Source organism: Palaemon carinicauda, chromosome 3, assembly GCF_036898095.1.
Source record: "Palaemon carinicauda isolate YSFRI2023 chromosome 3, ASM3689809v2, whole genome shotgun sequence".
In the NCBI taxonomy this organism is placed as follows: domain Eukaryota; kingdom Metazoa; phylum Arthropoda; class Malacostraca; order Decapoda; family Palaemonidae; genus Palaemon; species Palaemon carinicauda.
In genome coordinates, this window is record NC_090727.1 from 170908063 (window position 1) to 170926549 (window position 18487).

General features: G+C 34.7%; 2 protein-coding genes across 2 annotated transcripts in view; one reads left to right on the top strand and one right to left on the bottom strand.

Moving 5' to 3' along the window:
- LOC137638041 (protein PET117 homolog, mitochondrial) overlaps nt 1-3952 on the bottom strand; it is a 46718-nt gene extending 42766 nt beyond the window's left edge. The window contains exons 1-2 of the mRNA XM_068370135.1: nt 3929-3952; nt 2364-2452 (exon numbers count right to left, since the gene is read on the bottom strand). Coding sequence (XP_068226236.1) covers nt 2364-2383 — 20 coding nt within the window. The 5' untranslated portion in view covers nt 2384-2452; nt 3929-3952. The remainder of the gene's footprint in view (nt 1-2363; nt 2453-3928) is intronic.
- Nucleotides 1-18487, top strand: part of LOC137638040 (transforming growth factor-beta-induced protein ig-h3-like) — a 135816-nt gene that overhangs the window by 32553 nt on the left and 84776 nt on the right. The gene's annotated exons all lie outside the window — the stretch shown is intronic.

Below are 18487 nucleotides of genomic sequence, written 5' to 3' on the forward strand. Positions count from 1 at the left end.
CTTATTGATGATTGTGCTGGTGTTTTCGCCGGTGGAGAAATTTTTGCCTTCTTAGAACTTTCCTCTACTTTAGGAACCATCGAAGAGTACCCCAAGAAAGTTCCTTGTGAGGACGAAGGTACTTTTGAAACAAGAGTCCCTGTTGACGAAGGTGTTCTTGCACATGGGGGACAGACACTCTGATCCCTTCCCATGTCTAGCCTAAGAAGCGGTCGTGAAGAAGCTTGTAAGCGCCCAGATCATGGTATCTCCAATGACCTCTAGTGATCGTGTTCTTGGGTGGTCATCTTTCCAGTGGTCCTTACTCACATTCTCAGGTTGTGGAGGTACCTCCTCTAACCCCTCCAAAGTCAATGAGCAAATCCAACAATTATCCTTTTTTGTACATAAGCATGGGGAAGGCACTTGTACTTGTCCAAGGCACAATCAGCGTCAGAGGTCTTAGGGGCAGCACTCTTCCTTAGTCTGTTTGTTCCTACGTGTGGAGACAGAGATACTGAAGTGACCGGGGAGTGTACATGGGGAGGAGAGGGACTTTGTCCAAACCAGTAGCACCTATAGAAAGTTCCTTGCGAGAATTACTAGTAAAGACAAGAGCTCTAGCCTTTGAACGTCATACCTCAACATTTCCCCAAGGGGAAGTTTTAGTACAACGCAACAACTCCCACAAAACCATGCAGAGGAACCTGGAGACATCTCAAGAGATTTCTCCAGATTGGTACTCTTGTACTTAAGTGAACTTCTCTTCTTCCTAATGGCAAGGCAGCTCCTTAGCATAGGAAGAAGAAGGTGCAGAAACAAAAAGGGGAGCAACCATGATCCTCCTTCACTGTGTTACAGGATTTCTCAGCCACCAGACCCTCAGCATCTGGTAGTAGCTCGTCTACAACAACAACAATGGATACATTCAGAGGCGTCACTCGACTACTCCTCTGCAGGCAGGATGGGAGAAGCAGCAGGGTGGGACGACTTCTGCGATCTAAAACCTCCAAGAGTTTTTTCGCCAAAGGGGCAGTATCAATACCTAGGGCGGGCCACAACACACCTAGGTCCAAGTTCTTGTGAAGGTCATCAACGGATATGTCAGTGGAAGCATTTTAGGCGAGAGGCAGAGATGGATTACCTTTGCTAAAAGGTACTGTCACCCTTAAAGAACTCCCTGAGGGAACGACAGTAGTCTCTATATTCCTCTTCCCTCCTCTGACAGACACTGCCTTGGAGGGAGATAGGAGCCTGAGAGCTTCTTGGGCATACCCAAAACCAATTCAAAGTAATACCTCTTCAACTTCCTCTTCCCCTTCATGGCAAACTCTGCTCACTACACTGGAAGCCAGTACAAACAGGAATGCCCCCTGTAGCAGCTACATAGTTCATGAGAGTCTACTTCAGGAGTGCTCATGTACCAGCCACAGCCATTACTGGGTTTGCCAGGACATAGCCACATGTCTGACCAAGGAGATGACATAAAATCTGAAAGAAAAAGCAGAGCCCAGGAAGTTAATCTGTACTCTTCGGCAGCCAAAGTCAAGGTAGACTGTACTTTTGCGCCACCCAACATCTTGCTGTGTTTACCTCATTAAAAGCTTAACGGGTGGTTTCCAACTTCGATTAAGTCATACTCCTATTAAATGTTGAAGGTTCTATTACATTTAGGAACAAACAACTATCAGGAAACATTGCATACCCTTAGCTTCTTACATTAATACCTCTCAAACATGTTTGCCTTCAAGACCATTTATTCAGCCAGATCAGGAAGCCGAGAAATACGTTGTATGTACTCTCCGGCAGCCAAAGTCCAAGTGAGATAGTGCTATAGGCCTACCTGTCATGTAACAGACAGCTGTGTTTACCTCATTGAAAAGCTTAACAGATGTTAAAGGTTTGCTAAAATCATACAGTACTCATAGTCTTATCAAAGGTCAAAGATTTAGATTATTGGGTAGTATGTACAATGTGAGAACTATTCCAGGTAAATTGCTCGAAAACAAAATGAGCAAAGCCACTTTTATATAATATGTACAGTTTTTTGTTACGTTACAAATAGGATGAAGTACTATCTGTCAGATCTACTGTAGGCTATACGGAACAGCCTATTTACTTTTAGAGCAGGATATAATGCAAAATCTTTGGTAAATCTTCACCATTAACCAATAGTAATCAACATTGAAACCTTGCATGTATCCCTATCCCAATCCAGGGAAATGTATCCTTACTTATCAATGGGCGAGGTGTCCCCTTGCAACGCAATCACTTGTGCACCAAAGTACATCTATTCTTACTAATACTACTATTCTACAGCAAAGTATTTCTTAGTAGTACAGTAAACAGGTACTATTAAATGTATACCAACGAGGGATATTTACTTGCAAATTCCTGTGTCCATATGGCCTAGACCTCACAAGTAGGATTAGGCTGGCCTTGCCTTACAGCATGTAATCCACGTTTGCTTTGGCTAATCATAAAAAAATAAGGAATAATTAGAAAATAAAAGCACTTGGGGTGAATGTAGTTGTTTGGGATGAGTGTAAACTTCATTATTAATTGTCAAATAAACTTTCTTTATGAAGAAAATTTTTCCCTTTGGCGGGTAAATGTAGACCGTTGAGACAGGCATAAAATTTATTGTCAAATTTATTTTTCTAAAGGTAGTAGGTTGCTCAGGGCACCAACCACCCGTTGGGATACTACCACTAGAGAGTTATGGGGTCCTTTGACATGCCAGACAATACTACATTGGATACAGGGTAATGTAACCTAGAGAAAAAAACTACTTTTCTCTATAGAAAAAGGTCCGTTCTCTTCGAAAATGACACTTGTTCCTGTTGGAAGTGAATAGTTTCAGAAATATATATACTGTATATCTATATCCGCCAATAATGGGGGACCCCCAGTGGGAACTCGGGGTTTTGGGTGGAGAAAACATACTGGGGAAATGGTATATAATGGTAAAACAAGAAGTTCTAAGAGAAGGACACTCCAAAATCAAACCATTGTTCTCTAGTCTTGGGTAGTGCCATAGCCTCTGTACCATGGTCTTCCACTATCTTGGGTTAGAGTTCTTGAGCTTGAAACTTATTCTTAGGGTAAGCTAAGGTCATGGCAGTTGAAAGAGGGGGATGGGGTTGCAGAGGGACACACACCCACGTATCCTAGGTTACGTGGTATTCTAGTGTGTGTTTTTTTCAAGTATTTTTTTCAATCATAAGTATGTATATATTACACTCGGTATGTCCCCTTGGGGTGTATGTATGATAGCAGCCACCTGTATTTATTATTATGGCTAACATGGGATACGGCAGTTTAAGGGGCGTTGCAGGGGGGGCGTTAGTCCCCATTAGGTAAGTAGGTACAGACATGGTTTGGAGGATAGGTTAGGGGGGAAAGTTAGGTTAGTTGATGTTCATTTTTAATCAATGCGCGAGGAACTGGCCGCTGATATACAAAGAATCCGTCCTCTTGAACTACAAAGGTTCCTATCTTTGTCTGAAATACAGTATTATGAAATCAGTTTTACAATTTATAAACTATTATGATTTAGTGTTAGGTACCTTCCAAGGAGGAAGCCAGTTGGGAAGCTATAGATACAAGGGTGTAAAGGGGGGCGTACCTTTCAGGTAGGTAAGGATACCCTGTACCAGGATTTAGATTCTTAGGTTAGGTGGGGAACCTTAAGTTAGGATTCATTCTTGTTTTGTGTTCATTTTAAAGAACTTTGGGTTTTCACCTACCTTACGAAGCGCTATATAACTGACATCAGTTACATAAACTAAAATCAACAATGTTGAAAATAATACTAGCTTTGTACTATTTTACCTAACAAAATTGTTTGAAATTGGATATTTCACATTAATACTATAATTTCTAAATTATACTGTATATATTTTAAAATTCTATCTACTCATTTACATTACATTTACTGTTACATTACCTTATTTACATTTCGAAAAATACTAGTCGGGCCAGTCGTAAGATTCAGGTGTGAAGGGCTTTGCCTTTTCATCGGCACTTCTTTACTTTTCTTCTTTATTCTTTTTTTTTTCTTACTACATTTAGGTGCCGATATACCAGGATATATTATTATTATTATTATTATTATTATTATTATTATTATTATTATTATTATTATTATTATTATTATTATTATTATTATTACTATAGAGTGCTTTCAATGACGTCACTGGGAATCGCCGGCGGCCATGCTGGAGGGCATACAAAGCAAAAACATGACGGCTGCTACAGCGAATATGGACAATGAGAGCGACTTTGTCAAACAATTGTCGGGTGATGATAAGCGTTTTTACAAGCATTAACTCGATCTAATTGATGGCCTAGATCCATACCAGATGCAGAATTCATTCAGTCAAAATATTGAGGATTTTCCCAGTATTTCATAGATTGATATGGTGAACTACTTGGTACTGTCGGCCAACCCAGAACATGAGTGGGCATACATTTCCATTGAATAATCTGCTTCCAGAATTTGTTGTTTTTCCCTTTAATGCTTTCAAGTCCAAAATTAGATAAACACTGGGCCGATAAAGAGAGTGTTTATAATTATAATGCTAATATTGATCATTTAGCCTAACCTTGTGTATTATAATTTTTTATAATCAAAATGTATGTAAAAGTTTTGCATTATTATGTCAAAACTTTATCAGTTCATGCCTAACCATTGTGTTTGTGTTTGGTTACAAATGCTATAATTTCTTATAAACATATGATGGACAAACTTTATTGTAATGCTCTTGGATGATCGTTTTGCCTCCTTGCAATTAAATGCGCAAGTTTAATTATTTTTTCGATGTTTCATATATAAGCTGAAGACCCCTTCGGATTAAACCAGCTTTCAGATATTATTATTATTATTCATAATCAATGTTTATTCATCACATAGGCCTGTATGTCTGCACAATTTAATACACAAATTAAAATAAATATAAATATACACTTAATTATATATAGGCATGAGCACCTTGGCGAAAGAGAGACCTAGGTAAGTAACCTTTGTTAATATAGCCAATGTGGGCGCTTTTAATTTTTGTTTTGAAAATCTGAGATGCCCCTTTGATGTTTAAAAATTGAGATGCCCCCTCCCCCACACACACTACCCACTGAACTGACGATGATACTTTTGAAGTCACCCATGCGATCGGATATAGCATGTTTACACAAGAATAATGATACTTTTAGGGCCTAGCCGAGACTGACCTGATATGAAATAATCAGAACAGATACGTGCTTAGGGTAGTGAGGATTCACGTAGATCAGCCCGTGATATTCTGGTCAACCACAAGTCACGTCTGCACTTGGATAATTCTTCTGTATCTTTGTCCTGATTCTGAATAACTGTCGGTATGCAGTAGAAACTCTTATCATCTCTTCGTCCTCGATTCCCTCAGCCAACAATAGCTCAAAAACTGGGCATTGTGTGAATGTGAATGTGATGAAATGGCTAAATATTCAACAGTTCAACCATAGCTATTCACTGAACGCGTCTTTGTATGCCCTCCAAGATGGCGGACCGGAAGTTTGATGACGCGTATTGAAAGGACTCTATTATTATTATTACAAAGAACAACCTACAACCTAGTTGGAAAAGCAGGATGCTATAAGCCCAGGGGCTCCAACAGGGAAAATAACCCAGTAACGAAAGGAAACAAGGAAAAATAAAATATCTTAAGAAGAGTAACACAAACAAATATCTCTTATATAAACTATAATAATTTTAACAAAACAAGAGGAGGAGAAATAATATAGAATAGTGTGGCCGAGTGTACTCTCAAGCAAGAGAAGTCCATTTCGTCTACCTTACTTGTTTTACTTTACTTGTTTTGGGTTTAAATCCAACCCTCCACTGAAGTCGAGTGAACTACTACTTCTCGGGCGGGTCCATATCAATCATCTAACGAGACATTTTCATTATAACTTATACAATTCTTTGATTGTAGCATCTTCCAAATCATATGATCTTGTGAAAAGTAATGTCTTTAGTTTCTTCTTAAATTCAATTGCTCCCTTTAGGTCCTTCATTTCAGTTGGCAGTTTATTATAATGTCTAGGCGCACAGTAGCTAAAAGCCCTTTCACCAAATTTACTATTTGTTCTTGGTTCAGATAGCCTATGTTTGTCACTCATGTGTCTTATGTTAACATTTGTTTCTAGTTCTAGTTTGTTCAGGCATTCTTTTAGATATTTTGGTTCAGTATCTTAAACGTTAGTAAGAGTAGCTTGTATTCAATTCTCGCTTTTACCGGCAGCCAGTGTAATTTAATTAGTGCAGGGGTAATTCTTTCCCTATTGTGTAGTCCTTTTATTAATCTAGCGGCTCTGTTTTGTACTCTCTGAATTTTCTTCAGCTGATAATTTGGTAAGCCATAGAACAGTGAGTTGCAGTAATCAATTCTTGAAATTATGTGGTGATTAATGAGTATGGCCATAGATTTTTCATTTAAGTATTTACTAATATGTGCTATGCCTCTAATATGATAGTTACAATTTCTTACCATATTATTTATATGTTCATTCATTGTCAGTTTATCATCCATGATTACTCCAAGATTTCTGAAAGATTTCTTTAGGTCAATGATCGATTGACCTATTTTAATTCTTTGGAAGCATTCGATTTTTTTATATCTTTTTCATTTCCAAAAATAATACATTCACTTTTATCTTCATTGAGCTTGAGCTTTTTTGTTAACATCCAAGCCTTAATGTCATTCATTATTTCATGTATCTTTCTTTTTGCTTCATCAACTGATTCTATTGGGAAATAGAATTGTGTATCATCACCGTATATTTTAAACTTAACTCTGTGAGTTTCAAGTATATTTGCCAGTTCAATCGTGTAAATTTCAAACAGGAGAGGACCTAGTACACTGCCTTGAGGCACCCCTTTGGTTAGTTTTCTTGTCTCAGATTCAACATTTGATATTACTACTTTAACTTTGCGGTTTTTTGAGATAACTCACAAACCAGTCATATGCTCGTTCTACGATGCCCACAGCTTTAAGGTCTTCCATCAGATATGTATGTTCTACAGTATCAAATGCTGCACTTAGATCAAGCATCACAAGAATGCAACACTTACCATTAGTTATAATTTCTGTTATGCCATTTTTAATCGCTAACACTGTTGTTTCTGTGGAGTAATTTTCTCTGTATGCAGATTGATCTTCAGGTATGGCATTAGATTTTTTCAGATGTTTCCAGGTTTGTTCGTGTACAACAGTTTCAATAATTTTCGAAAAATATGACAGATTTGATATTGGCCTATATGAACTTAAATTATCTGTATCACCTTTTCCTTTATACACAGGCTTGATGCATGCAACTTTTTCACAATCAGGGAAAACTCCCTGTGTTAGACTCATATTTACCATGTTTCGGTAGGTCTCCTGTAGTCAGGTGAAATTTTCTGCATCTTTTACTTCGTTAATTGGAAATGGGTAATTTCCGCAGTAGGTTTTTTTTTTTTTTTAATTTCTTTATTATTCTCATATAATAATATTCTCATATAATAATATTAGGTAGTAGGTTGGCCTGGGCACCAACCGCCCATTGAGATACTACCGCTAGGGAGTTATGGGGTCCTTTGACTGGCCAGATAGTACTACATAGGACCCTTCTCTCTGGTTACGGTTCTTTCCCTTTGCCTTCACAGACACCGAATAGTCTGGCCTATTCTTTACAGATTCTCCTCTGTCCTCATACACCTGACAGCACTGAGATTGCCAAACAATTCTTCACCCAAGGGGTTAACTTCTGCACTGTAATTGTTCAGTGGCTACTTTCCTCTTGGCAAGGGTAGAAGAGACTCTTCAGCTATGGTAAGCAGCTCTTCTAGGAGAAGGACACTCCAAAATCAAACCGTTGTTCTCTAGTCTTAGGTAGTACCATAACCTCTGTACCATGGTCTTCCACTGTCTTGAGTTAGAGTTCTCTTGCTTGAGGGTACACTCGGGAACACTTCTATCTAGTTTCTCTTCCTCTTGTTTTGTTAAAGTTTTTATAGTTTTTATAGGAAATATTTATTTTAATGTTGTTACTATACTTAAGATATTTTATTTTTCTTTATTTCCTTTCCTCACTGGGCTATTTTCCCTGTTGGAGGCCCTGGGCTTATAGCATCCTGCTTTTCCAACTAGGGTTGTAGTTCAGCATTTAATAATAATAATAATAATAATCACTCTGATTTAACTCTTTGAATACCCTTAGCTTACTTAAACCTGTTGCTGATGTATTCCTTCGTTCTGTTGTGCCGATGTTGTGAAAACTGGAGCAGATTTGATTTATTTTTTCTTCAAAATAATCAATAAAATCATTTGCTAGGCATTTAGGATCATTAGTTATGTCAGGCAATACTATTTCTGTCTTTAGACCTAATAGTTTCTTTAGGTTCTTATGTATTTTCCGTGGGTCATTTTCATTGCACACCTTTTTATAATAAGCCTTTTTTTTAACTAAGATAAGGTAATGGTAGCGATTTTTAGCTGCTTTGTAATGTTGCCAGTTTTCATTATTTTTATTTCTTTTCCATTTATCCTCCATTTTTCTTTTTCTTTTTTCTCTTCATGTAATTCATTATCAAACCAGTTCGATTTTCCTTTAATTGTGATTATTTTACTTCTATCAGTAATGCAGTTTATACAGGATTGTCTCTCCACACGAGGGTGTGCTTCTCTTCACAGTTACAGACTGGTGTTACCCCTTTTATATCCTCTAGGCTTTGTTCAATGAACTCTTTTGGATCAAAGTTAGTCTTAATTCTGTATGTGATTTCCTTCTGTATTGCATTATTTTTTCTAACATCTATTTCAAAAGACATTAACTTATGCATTGGGAATATAGAGCAGTCAGGTTCAATCTCCATATTTAGTATGATGTTGTTGTTTTTATTTACTATAACTAGATCTAGTATATGATTAGAGTGAGCTGTTGGTTCAGACACTATGTTTTCAAGGTTGTGGTTGTCAATCAATTCTCTAAATTCATTGACATATGGGTCTACTCTGTTATCAAGATGTAGGTTGAAATCACCACATATAACTATATTTCGATTGTCGTTCAATGTATCTAGTAAGTTATTAAATTCATCTAGAAACATTCTTTTGCTTTTGCTCGGTGTTCTATAGAGTATGACTATTTGTAGATTTACATTTCGAGATAAAATTTTAATATTCATATATTCAAATGAATTAACTATGAGATCATTTCTTACTGTAGCTTTATATGATTTCTTAATTAAGATTCCAATGCCACCACCCCTTTTGTCTTCTCTTGGTTCGTGATAAAAGTTATAAGATTTAGGTGTCATTTCATTTATTTTCGATCTGTCACTCACATTACCACTCAACCAAGTTTCAGTTAATAAGCAAATATCCACATCTTGATCACTTACGACTTCCTTAATGATATGAGTTTTATTGCCAATGGATTGTATATTTATAGATTACATGATATTTTCTTAAATAAAATAGCCCTATTTTCAGTTTTATTGTAATGGATAGAAAAAGCCTTTCTACTGAAAAAGAGGTGTTTCGTGTAGAAAACATCCGTTATCCTCGAAAATGCAACTTCTTTTCTCTGCAAATAAAAAATCAATTATCTAAGAAATAATAAATGGTTAGCGTGCGCAGCTCAACATGTACCGTTTGCCAGTACATAGGAGCAAAAATCATTAGATTTCTTAAAAGGAAAAAAAAAAGAAAATAGATAAAAAATAACAATAACAATGCCAATACTAATAATATCCCCGTTCTTCGACGGTCTAACAGTTTTTTTCGGTCTATTTTCTCATGAAATAAAAGTCAAAATCGGTAAAGCATATTATTTAACACAGAAAAAAAAATTTCTGCACAAAATGTTATTCCGTCCGTAACTATAATTTACCATATTTTCTTCTTCTTTATATGGCTGTTGTAATTCTTTAATTTTTCTTCTCTTTGCTGAGGTCTTGACCTGTATCCAGTATATAGTTGGACCTTCTCCTTAACTGCTCATTCCGCAAGATAAATTTGCGGCCACTCTATCCTAAAATTGATAGGTGCAAGCTTCTAAGCTTATACTTATTACTATAATTAAGTTTTTTTAATCTGTAGCCTACTATAAAAATTTTTTTTAATGAAAATCTCATTAATTTCTAATTTTATCCCATTCTAATTTTAAATAAGTTGGGATAATACCTTATCAGTTTAGGGAACCTAATTGGGCAAGTTTAGTATTTTCTGAATTCTTCTTTCAGATGCATTGCCCTACTATGCATGCAATCAGATTCCATACATGTCAACTGTCATGGATCCTATGTGAGAAACAATTTTTTGGCCTTGTGTCACGCACTCTAGCGCACTAATTCCCAAAATCTCACCCCTTGACCGAAAAAAAGAAATATATATATATATATATATATATATATATATATATATATATATATATATATATATATATATATATATATATATATATATATATATATATATATATATATATATATATATATATATATATACCGTATTCCCCGTGTCATAAGACGCACCTTTTTTCATGAATAATACCCCCCAAAATCGCCCTGCGTCTTAACACTGAAGAAAAAGTATTTTAAGAGACTTTGACACCCATCAAACACCCAACTATTGACATACACACACTCAAACTGACAAGAGAGAGAATATAAACCTACAATATTATTATCATTCATATGTAATAAATTTCTTTATTTTTATATTGCACTTCATTTAATAGAGTACAGTAGCTTTTTTTTTTAAGTAATCAGCTGATGACTAATGGTCTAATAGCAGACGATGCTATGACATATTAGTTGTTTTTGCAGTATATATCCATTTTCTTATTTTCTATGTATTTTGTAATAAAGCAATATATTGATAATGATTTTGTATCCTGAGTTACAAAATGATACAAATAGACAGTTGCAAGTTATTACACTAAAGAGAATGTCTAGATTTTTTAATCAACAATTACATTTTTTTGTGAAAATGTATAGGCTATATGAGGAATTTTGGAAATATTAATAAAATTTTGCCTCTTTAACAAAATTTTATGAACCTTTGGCAACACTTGAAACACCAAACACTCTGACTACACGTGTAGTTGTATTGGAAACTACAATTGGTTTATTGGTTTCTTATGAGAAAAGGTAATAAAATTGGGGCAATCAGCATATAGGTAATTAATATTACCTTAAACATTTCATAATACAACCAAAATAAAAAAAGTTACTGTGCAAGACAATAATCATGCGTTAGTCGCTGACTAGGGATTTGTGCTTAGAAATTTTTAAAATCCTCAATTTTTTTTTTTTTTTTTTTCTGAATCTGCCTTGCTAATTTAAGGGTGCGTCTTACCACTTGTAGCGTCTTATGACACGGGAAATACGGTGTATATATATATATATATATATATATATATATATATATATATATATATATATATATATATATATATATATATATATATATATATACACACACACATATATATATATATATATATATATATATATATATATATATATACATATAGAGATATATATATATATATATATATATATATATATATATATATATATATATACATATAGAGATATATATATATATACATATATATATATATATATATATATAGAGAGAGAGAGAGAGAGAGAGAGAGAGAGAGAGAGAGAGAGAGAGAGAGAGAGAGAGAGAGAGAGAGAGAGAGAGAGAGAGATAAGACACGACAGGATATTGGGAACTATGAAAATAAAATTGTGCAGTATGTGCAGTATTCATGCCCATGGCAGTTGCAATTTAGAATAGTTGTTTTGATTTGATTAAAAGAAAAAGGCCAACATAGACAAAGGAAAAGTGTCTGTTTTGTATTTACTAGAACTGGCATTTTGAAATGCGACTTACTGATTGTTTTCAATGGAAACATGTCGAAAACTACCATGGTCATCCCTGTGCTAAAAACTATAATTATTTCCTGGCTTGATAAATATATAGTATATACCAACATAACGTGTAAACATCGAGGACATACGGTATTGCATGATTTCTTTTTTACTAGATATGTGGATTTGTCATTATGTTATCTGTTGCATAGATTGTATTTTTAGAAAAAAAATATGCCTCAAGAAGTTTTCAAATTGCCCTTATAAACCGTTTAAATCTTATTTGCCGGGGTCTTTGTCCCCCTACAACCCCCCATCGGGGCTTCGGTCTGGACCCGAGGTTAGTTATCTCACTCATGGACATCAAAATGATTGACAGATCTGATATCCCTTTAGGATTTTGCAACGTCCTACGCTTATATCTAGTTCCATTAACTGACTTAATTTAAAATTAATGTTCTGTATTAAATTCTTCTCCTTTGCATAGGTCACACACGTCATTTGTGAATTTTCCCCTGAAATCCTAAGCATGAGCATATTTACCAGGAACCATCCTTCTGTAAATCTCATTCTTTCATCCCTTTTTTTTTCTTCAATAGTTTCTTCAAACTTTTCCATATCTCTTCTTATTTATTTTTTTCAGGGTTCTTTTTTCCCCAATGTTTTATTTCTATTCCCATTCCATATTTACAATAAATTTCTCTATTATTGCTCCATCACTTTCCACAGGGATTCTTCAATTATCTCTCTGATTAATCTCTTTTCATCAATTCATGATGTCATGGAAGATCAATATATTTTCCATATTACCTTATGAAAGACACTGGCCATAATTCTGTTTCTGCAAGGATGTCCCAATATGGAGTACTTACTGGTTGTTTAAACACATATCTCATTCTGTATTGAAAGTTTAAAGTTAAGACAGTTAAAGGGACAAAATATAAGCGTATGTTGCAAAATCCTAGTAGAGAGCTGGTAGTATACATAACTAGAGCAATGTATGTGAAAGAAGAATTTTAAAATACAAAACTTGCCACATTAGTTTGCAAAAACTGGTAATAATGAATTATCCCAACCAATATCAAGGTAGAATAGCATAAAATTAAAGGTCAAGATTTTCATTAGAATTATTATGGTACAGGTAAAACAGATCAATTGCTGTAATAAGTAGCTATAAGCTTGAAAGCTTTGCAACTATTTATTAAATGATAGTGCCCGCATACTTATTTTGCAGAGTGAACAGTAAGGAACCAGGAACCAAAATAATATTTTCCTCTTCTATTTACTCAATAACTTCAACGCCATTTACCCATACTATTCCAGATTCAGTTTGTTTTATCCTATCGTTTATTGCACTCACGATTTCGTCCATTGTTTCGTTCAACACCACCTTCGGCAAATCTTCAACAGCTTCTCTCATTTTTATCCTTTTCTTTTGGTTCCTTGAGTTTCACTTTCAGAATTTTATTTAATTCTTCTATATCCTTTCTTTTACCTTTCCTACACCTTCGCTCTCTTTTGTTATTACAGAACCGCATTAAATCATGTTCTCTAAGTGCTTCTAAGTGTATCTGACAATTTTTGGCACGTAGCATGATACCAAAATCCACATTGGCCACATTTGAGCCATTCTTATTTTTTTATTTTTTTTTATTTTTTATTTTTTTTTTTGTAGTCACTGCACATATCACTACTGTTTACTGTGCTCATTTTTTATACGTTTGGTGTTATCCCTTATTCACGGAGTTTTTATTTTCTTAAACATTTTCCAACTAGAGCACCGTCACTCTAGCTTGTTCAGTGTAGAGTGCCATCTATCTCTTTACATCTACAACATATGTAAATTTCTTACAATAGTTTTCCTTCTACTTTCCCCCCTACCTTTCAAATCACTATTCTATATTTGGTCTTTATTAATATTTTGGTATGAACTTTTTCTTTTGTTGATTAATTCGCCCGAAATTTTGTAAATGCATGTGAAGATATTGTGCGTTGTTGCAAAGGCTATGCCTCACCCATGAACCTGAACCTACAGTACATAGTGCTGTAAAGCAGACTGATCTTTCAACTGGGCTCCACAAGGTCCTAGAAGAGTTGGAAGACCCAGGCCTACATGACCGAGGACTAAGAAGCGTGATGTAGGAGATGATGAATGGAGAAGTATTCAATTAAAAGCTCAAGATAGAGACGACTGACGATATCTAACCGAGGTCCTTTGCGTCTATAGGCGTAGAAGATGATGATGATTTATTTACTATCATAGGTCTTTGAGTAATGTAAACATAAGTCTTCTATAAAGAAAAAGAAATATTCCATTAAACGAAAATTGATAAAAAAAAAAAAAAATTCTATTGTATGAATAGTAATCCATTCATCACATTTACTTACAAACAGATTAGAACATCCCCGAAGTAGTAACTAGATTATTAGGTTATGCTTTAAAGATTTAGTCGATTTATAGAAATTGAATAATTTTGCGCAAAGTACAACTGATATAAAACCTATAGCTGCATTTTTACGTACAAGTAAAAAGGCGAATAGAGGGGTAAAGTAGATCACCAAGACCTTTATTTCAGCTAGGGGCCGAAAAGAAGAATCAAAGATTCTTTAACTCAAGGTTGAGTCAGAGTCAATATATTCAGTATGTATTGACTAAGGGTTGATCCAGAGTCAATATATACAGTATGTATTGACTAAGGGTTGAGCCAGAGTCAATATATACAGTATGTATTGACTCAGGGTTGAGCCAGAGTCAATATATTCAGTATGTATTAACTCAAGGTTGAGCCAGAGTGAATATATTCAGTATGTATTGACTCAAGGTTGAGCCAGAGTCAATATATTCAGTATATATTGACTCAGTGTTGAGCCAGAGTCAATATATTCAGTATGTATTGACTCAGGGTTGACCCAGAGTCAATATATTCAGTATGTATTAACTCAAGGTTGAGCCAGAGTGAATATATTCAGTATGTATTAACTCAAGATTGAGCCAGAGTCAATATATTCAGTATATATTAACTCAGTGTTGAGCCAGAGTCAATATATTCAGTATGTATTGACTAAGGGTTGAGCCAGAGTCAATATATACAGTATGTATTGACTCAGGGTTGACCCAGAGTCAATATATTCAGTATGTATTAACTCAAGGTTGAGCCAGAGTGAATATATTCAGTATGTATTAACTCAAGGTTGAGGCAGAGTCGATATATTCAGTATATATTGACTCAGTGTTGAGCCAGAGTCAATATATTCAGTATGTATTGACTAAGGGTTGAGCCAGAGTCAATATATACAGTATTTATTGACTCAGGGTTGACCCAGAGTCAATATATTCAGTATGTATTAACTCAAGGTTGAGCCAGAGTGAATATATTCAGTATGTATTAACTCAAGGTTGAGCCAGAGTCAATATACTCAGTATATATTGACTCAGTGTTGAGTCAGAGTCAATATATTCAGTATGTATTGACTCAGGGTTGACCCAGAGTCAATATATTCAGTATGTATTAACTCAAGGTTGAGTCAGAGTCAATATATTCAGTATGTATTGACTAAGGGTTGATCCAGAGTCAATATATACAATATGTATTGACTAAGGGTCGAGCCAGAGTCAATATATACAGTATGTATTGACTCAGGGTTGACCCAGAGTCAATATATTCAGTATGTATTAACTCAAGGTTGAGCCTGAGTCAATATATTCAGTATGTATTAACTCAAGGTTGAGCCAGAGTTAATATATTCAGTATATATTGACACAGTGTTGAGCCAGAGTCAATATATTCAGTATTTATTGACTCAGGGTTGACCCAGAGTCAATATATTCAGTATGTATTAACTCAAGGTTGAGCCAGAGTCAATATATTCAGTATGTATTAACTCACGGTTGAGCCAGAGTTAATATATTCAGTATATATTGACTCAGTGTTGAGCCAGAGTCAATATATTCAGTATGTATTGACTCAGGGTTGACCCAGAGTCAATATATTCAGTATGTATCAACTCAAGGTTGAGCCAGAGTGAATATATTCAGTATGTATTAACTCAAGGTTGAGCCAGAATCAATATATTCAGTATATATTGACTCAGTGTTGAGCCAGAGTCGATATATTCAGTATATATTGACTCAGTGTTGAGCCAGAGTCAATATATTCAGTATGTATTGACTAAGGGTTGAGCCAGAGTCAATATATACTGTATTTATTGACTCAGGGTTGACCCAGAGTCAATATATTCAGTATGTATTAACTCAGTGTTGAGCCAGAGTGAATATATTCAGTATGTATTAACTCAAGGTTGAGCCAGAGTCAATATATTCAGTATATATTGACTCAGTGTTGAGCCAGAGTCGATATATTCTGTATATATTGACTCAGTGTTGAGCCAGAGTCAATATATTCAGTATGTATTGACTAAGGGTTGAGCCAGAGTCAATATATACAGTATGTATTGACTCAGGGTTGACCCAGAGTCAATATATTCAGTATGTATTAACTCAAGGTTGAGCCAGAGTGAATATATTCAGTATGTATTAACTCAAGGTTGAGCCAGAGTCGATATATTCAGTATATATTGACTCAGTGTTGAGCCAGAGTCAATATATTCAGTATGTATTGACTAAGGGTTGAGCCAGAGTCAATATATACAGTATTTATTGACTCAGGGTTGACCCAGAGTCAATATATTCAGTATGTATTAACTCAAGGTTGAGCCAGAGTGAATATATTCAGTATGTATTAACTCAAGGTTGAGCCAGAGTCAATATATTCAGTATATATTGACTCAGTGTTGAGTCACAGTCAATATATTCAGTATGTATTAACTCAGGGTTGACCCAGAGTCAATATATTCAGTATGTATTGACTCAGGGTTGACCCAGAGTCAATATATTCAGTATGTATTAACTCAAGGTTGAGTCAGAGTCAATATATTCAGTATGTATTGACTAAGGGTTGATCCAGAGTCAATATATACAGTATGTATTGACTAAGGGTTGAGCCAGAGTCAATATATACAGTATGTATTGACTCAGGGTTGACCCAGAGTCAATATATTCAGTATGTATTAACTCAAGGTTGAGCCAGAGTGAATATATTCAGTATGTATTAACTCACGGTTGAGCCAGAGTTAATATATTCAGTATATATTGACTCAGTGTTGAGCCAGAGTCAATATATTCAGTATGTATTGACTCAGGGTTGACCCAGAGTCAATATATTCAGTATGTATTAACTCAAGGTTGAGCCAGAGTGAATATATTCAGTATGTATTACCTCAAGGTTGAGCCAGAGTCAATATATTTAGTATATATTGACTCAATGTTGAGCCAGAGTCGATATATTCAGTATATATTGACTCAGTGTTGACCCAGAGTCAATATATTCAGTATGTATTGACTAAGGGTTGAGCCAGAGTCAATATATACAGTATTTATTGACTCAGTGTTGACCCAGAGTCAATACATTCAGTATGTATTAACTCAAAGTTGAGCCAGAGTGAATATATTCAGTATGTATTAACTCAAGGTTGGGCCAGAGTCAATATATTCAGTATGTATTGACTCAGGGTTGAACCAGAGTCAATATATTCAGTATGTATTGAGTAAGGATTGAGCCGGAGTCAATATATATATATATATATATTATATATGGACTTAGGGTTGAGCCAGAGTCATATATATATATATATATATATATATATATATATATATATATATATATATATATATATTATATATTGACTTAGGGTTGAGCCAGAGTCAATATATTCAGTATGTATTGATTCAGGGTTGAGCCAGAGTCAGTATATTCAGTATGTATTGACTCAGGGTTGAACCAGAGTCAATATATTCAGTATGTATTGACTAAGGGTTGAGCCAGAGTCAATATATACAATATGTATTGACTGAGTTGAGCCAGAGTCAATATATTCAGTATTTATTGACTCAGTGTTGAGCCAGAGTCAATATATTCAGTATGCATTAACTCAAGGTTGAGCCAGAGTCAATATATTCAGTATTTATTGACTCAGGGTTGAGCCAGAGTTAATATTTACAGTATGTATTGACTGAGTTGAGCCAGAGTCAATATATTTAGTATGTATCGACTAAAGGTTGAGCCAGAGTCAATATATCCAGTATGTATTGACTCAGGGTTGAACCAGAGTTAATATATATAGTATGTATTAACTCAGGGTTGACTCAGAGTTGATATTTACAGTATGTATTGACTGAGTTGAGCCAGAGTCAATATATTCAGTATGTATTGACTAAAGGTTGAGCCAGAGTCAATATATCTAGTATGTATTGACTCAGGGTTGAACCAGAGACAATATATTCAGTATTTATTAACTCAAGGTTGATTGATTGATTGATTGATTTAAAGTTTTCAGGTATCCTGACATCTGAGGTCATTGACGCCGGTAACATTTAATTTATGTATACAAAAATAAAAAATAAAATAAAATAAAAAATAAAAGAGTATTTAATTAAAATCATAAAAGTTGAATGTCATAAAAGTTAAATATGTTTCAGAAGACCTGCTTCTGAAATAAATCTAAAAATGCCACTTGCATGGTAGGACACATCATTTCCAAGAATCTTGG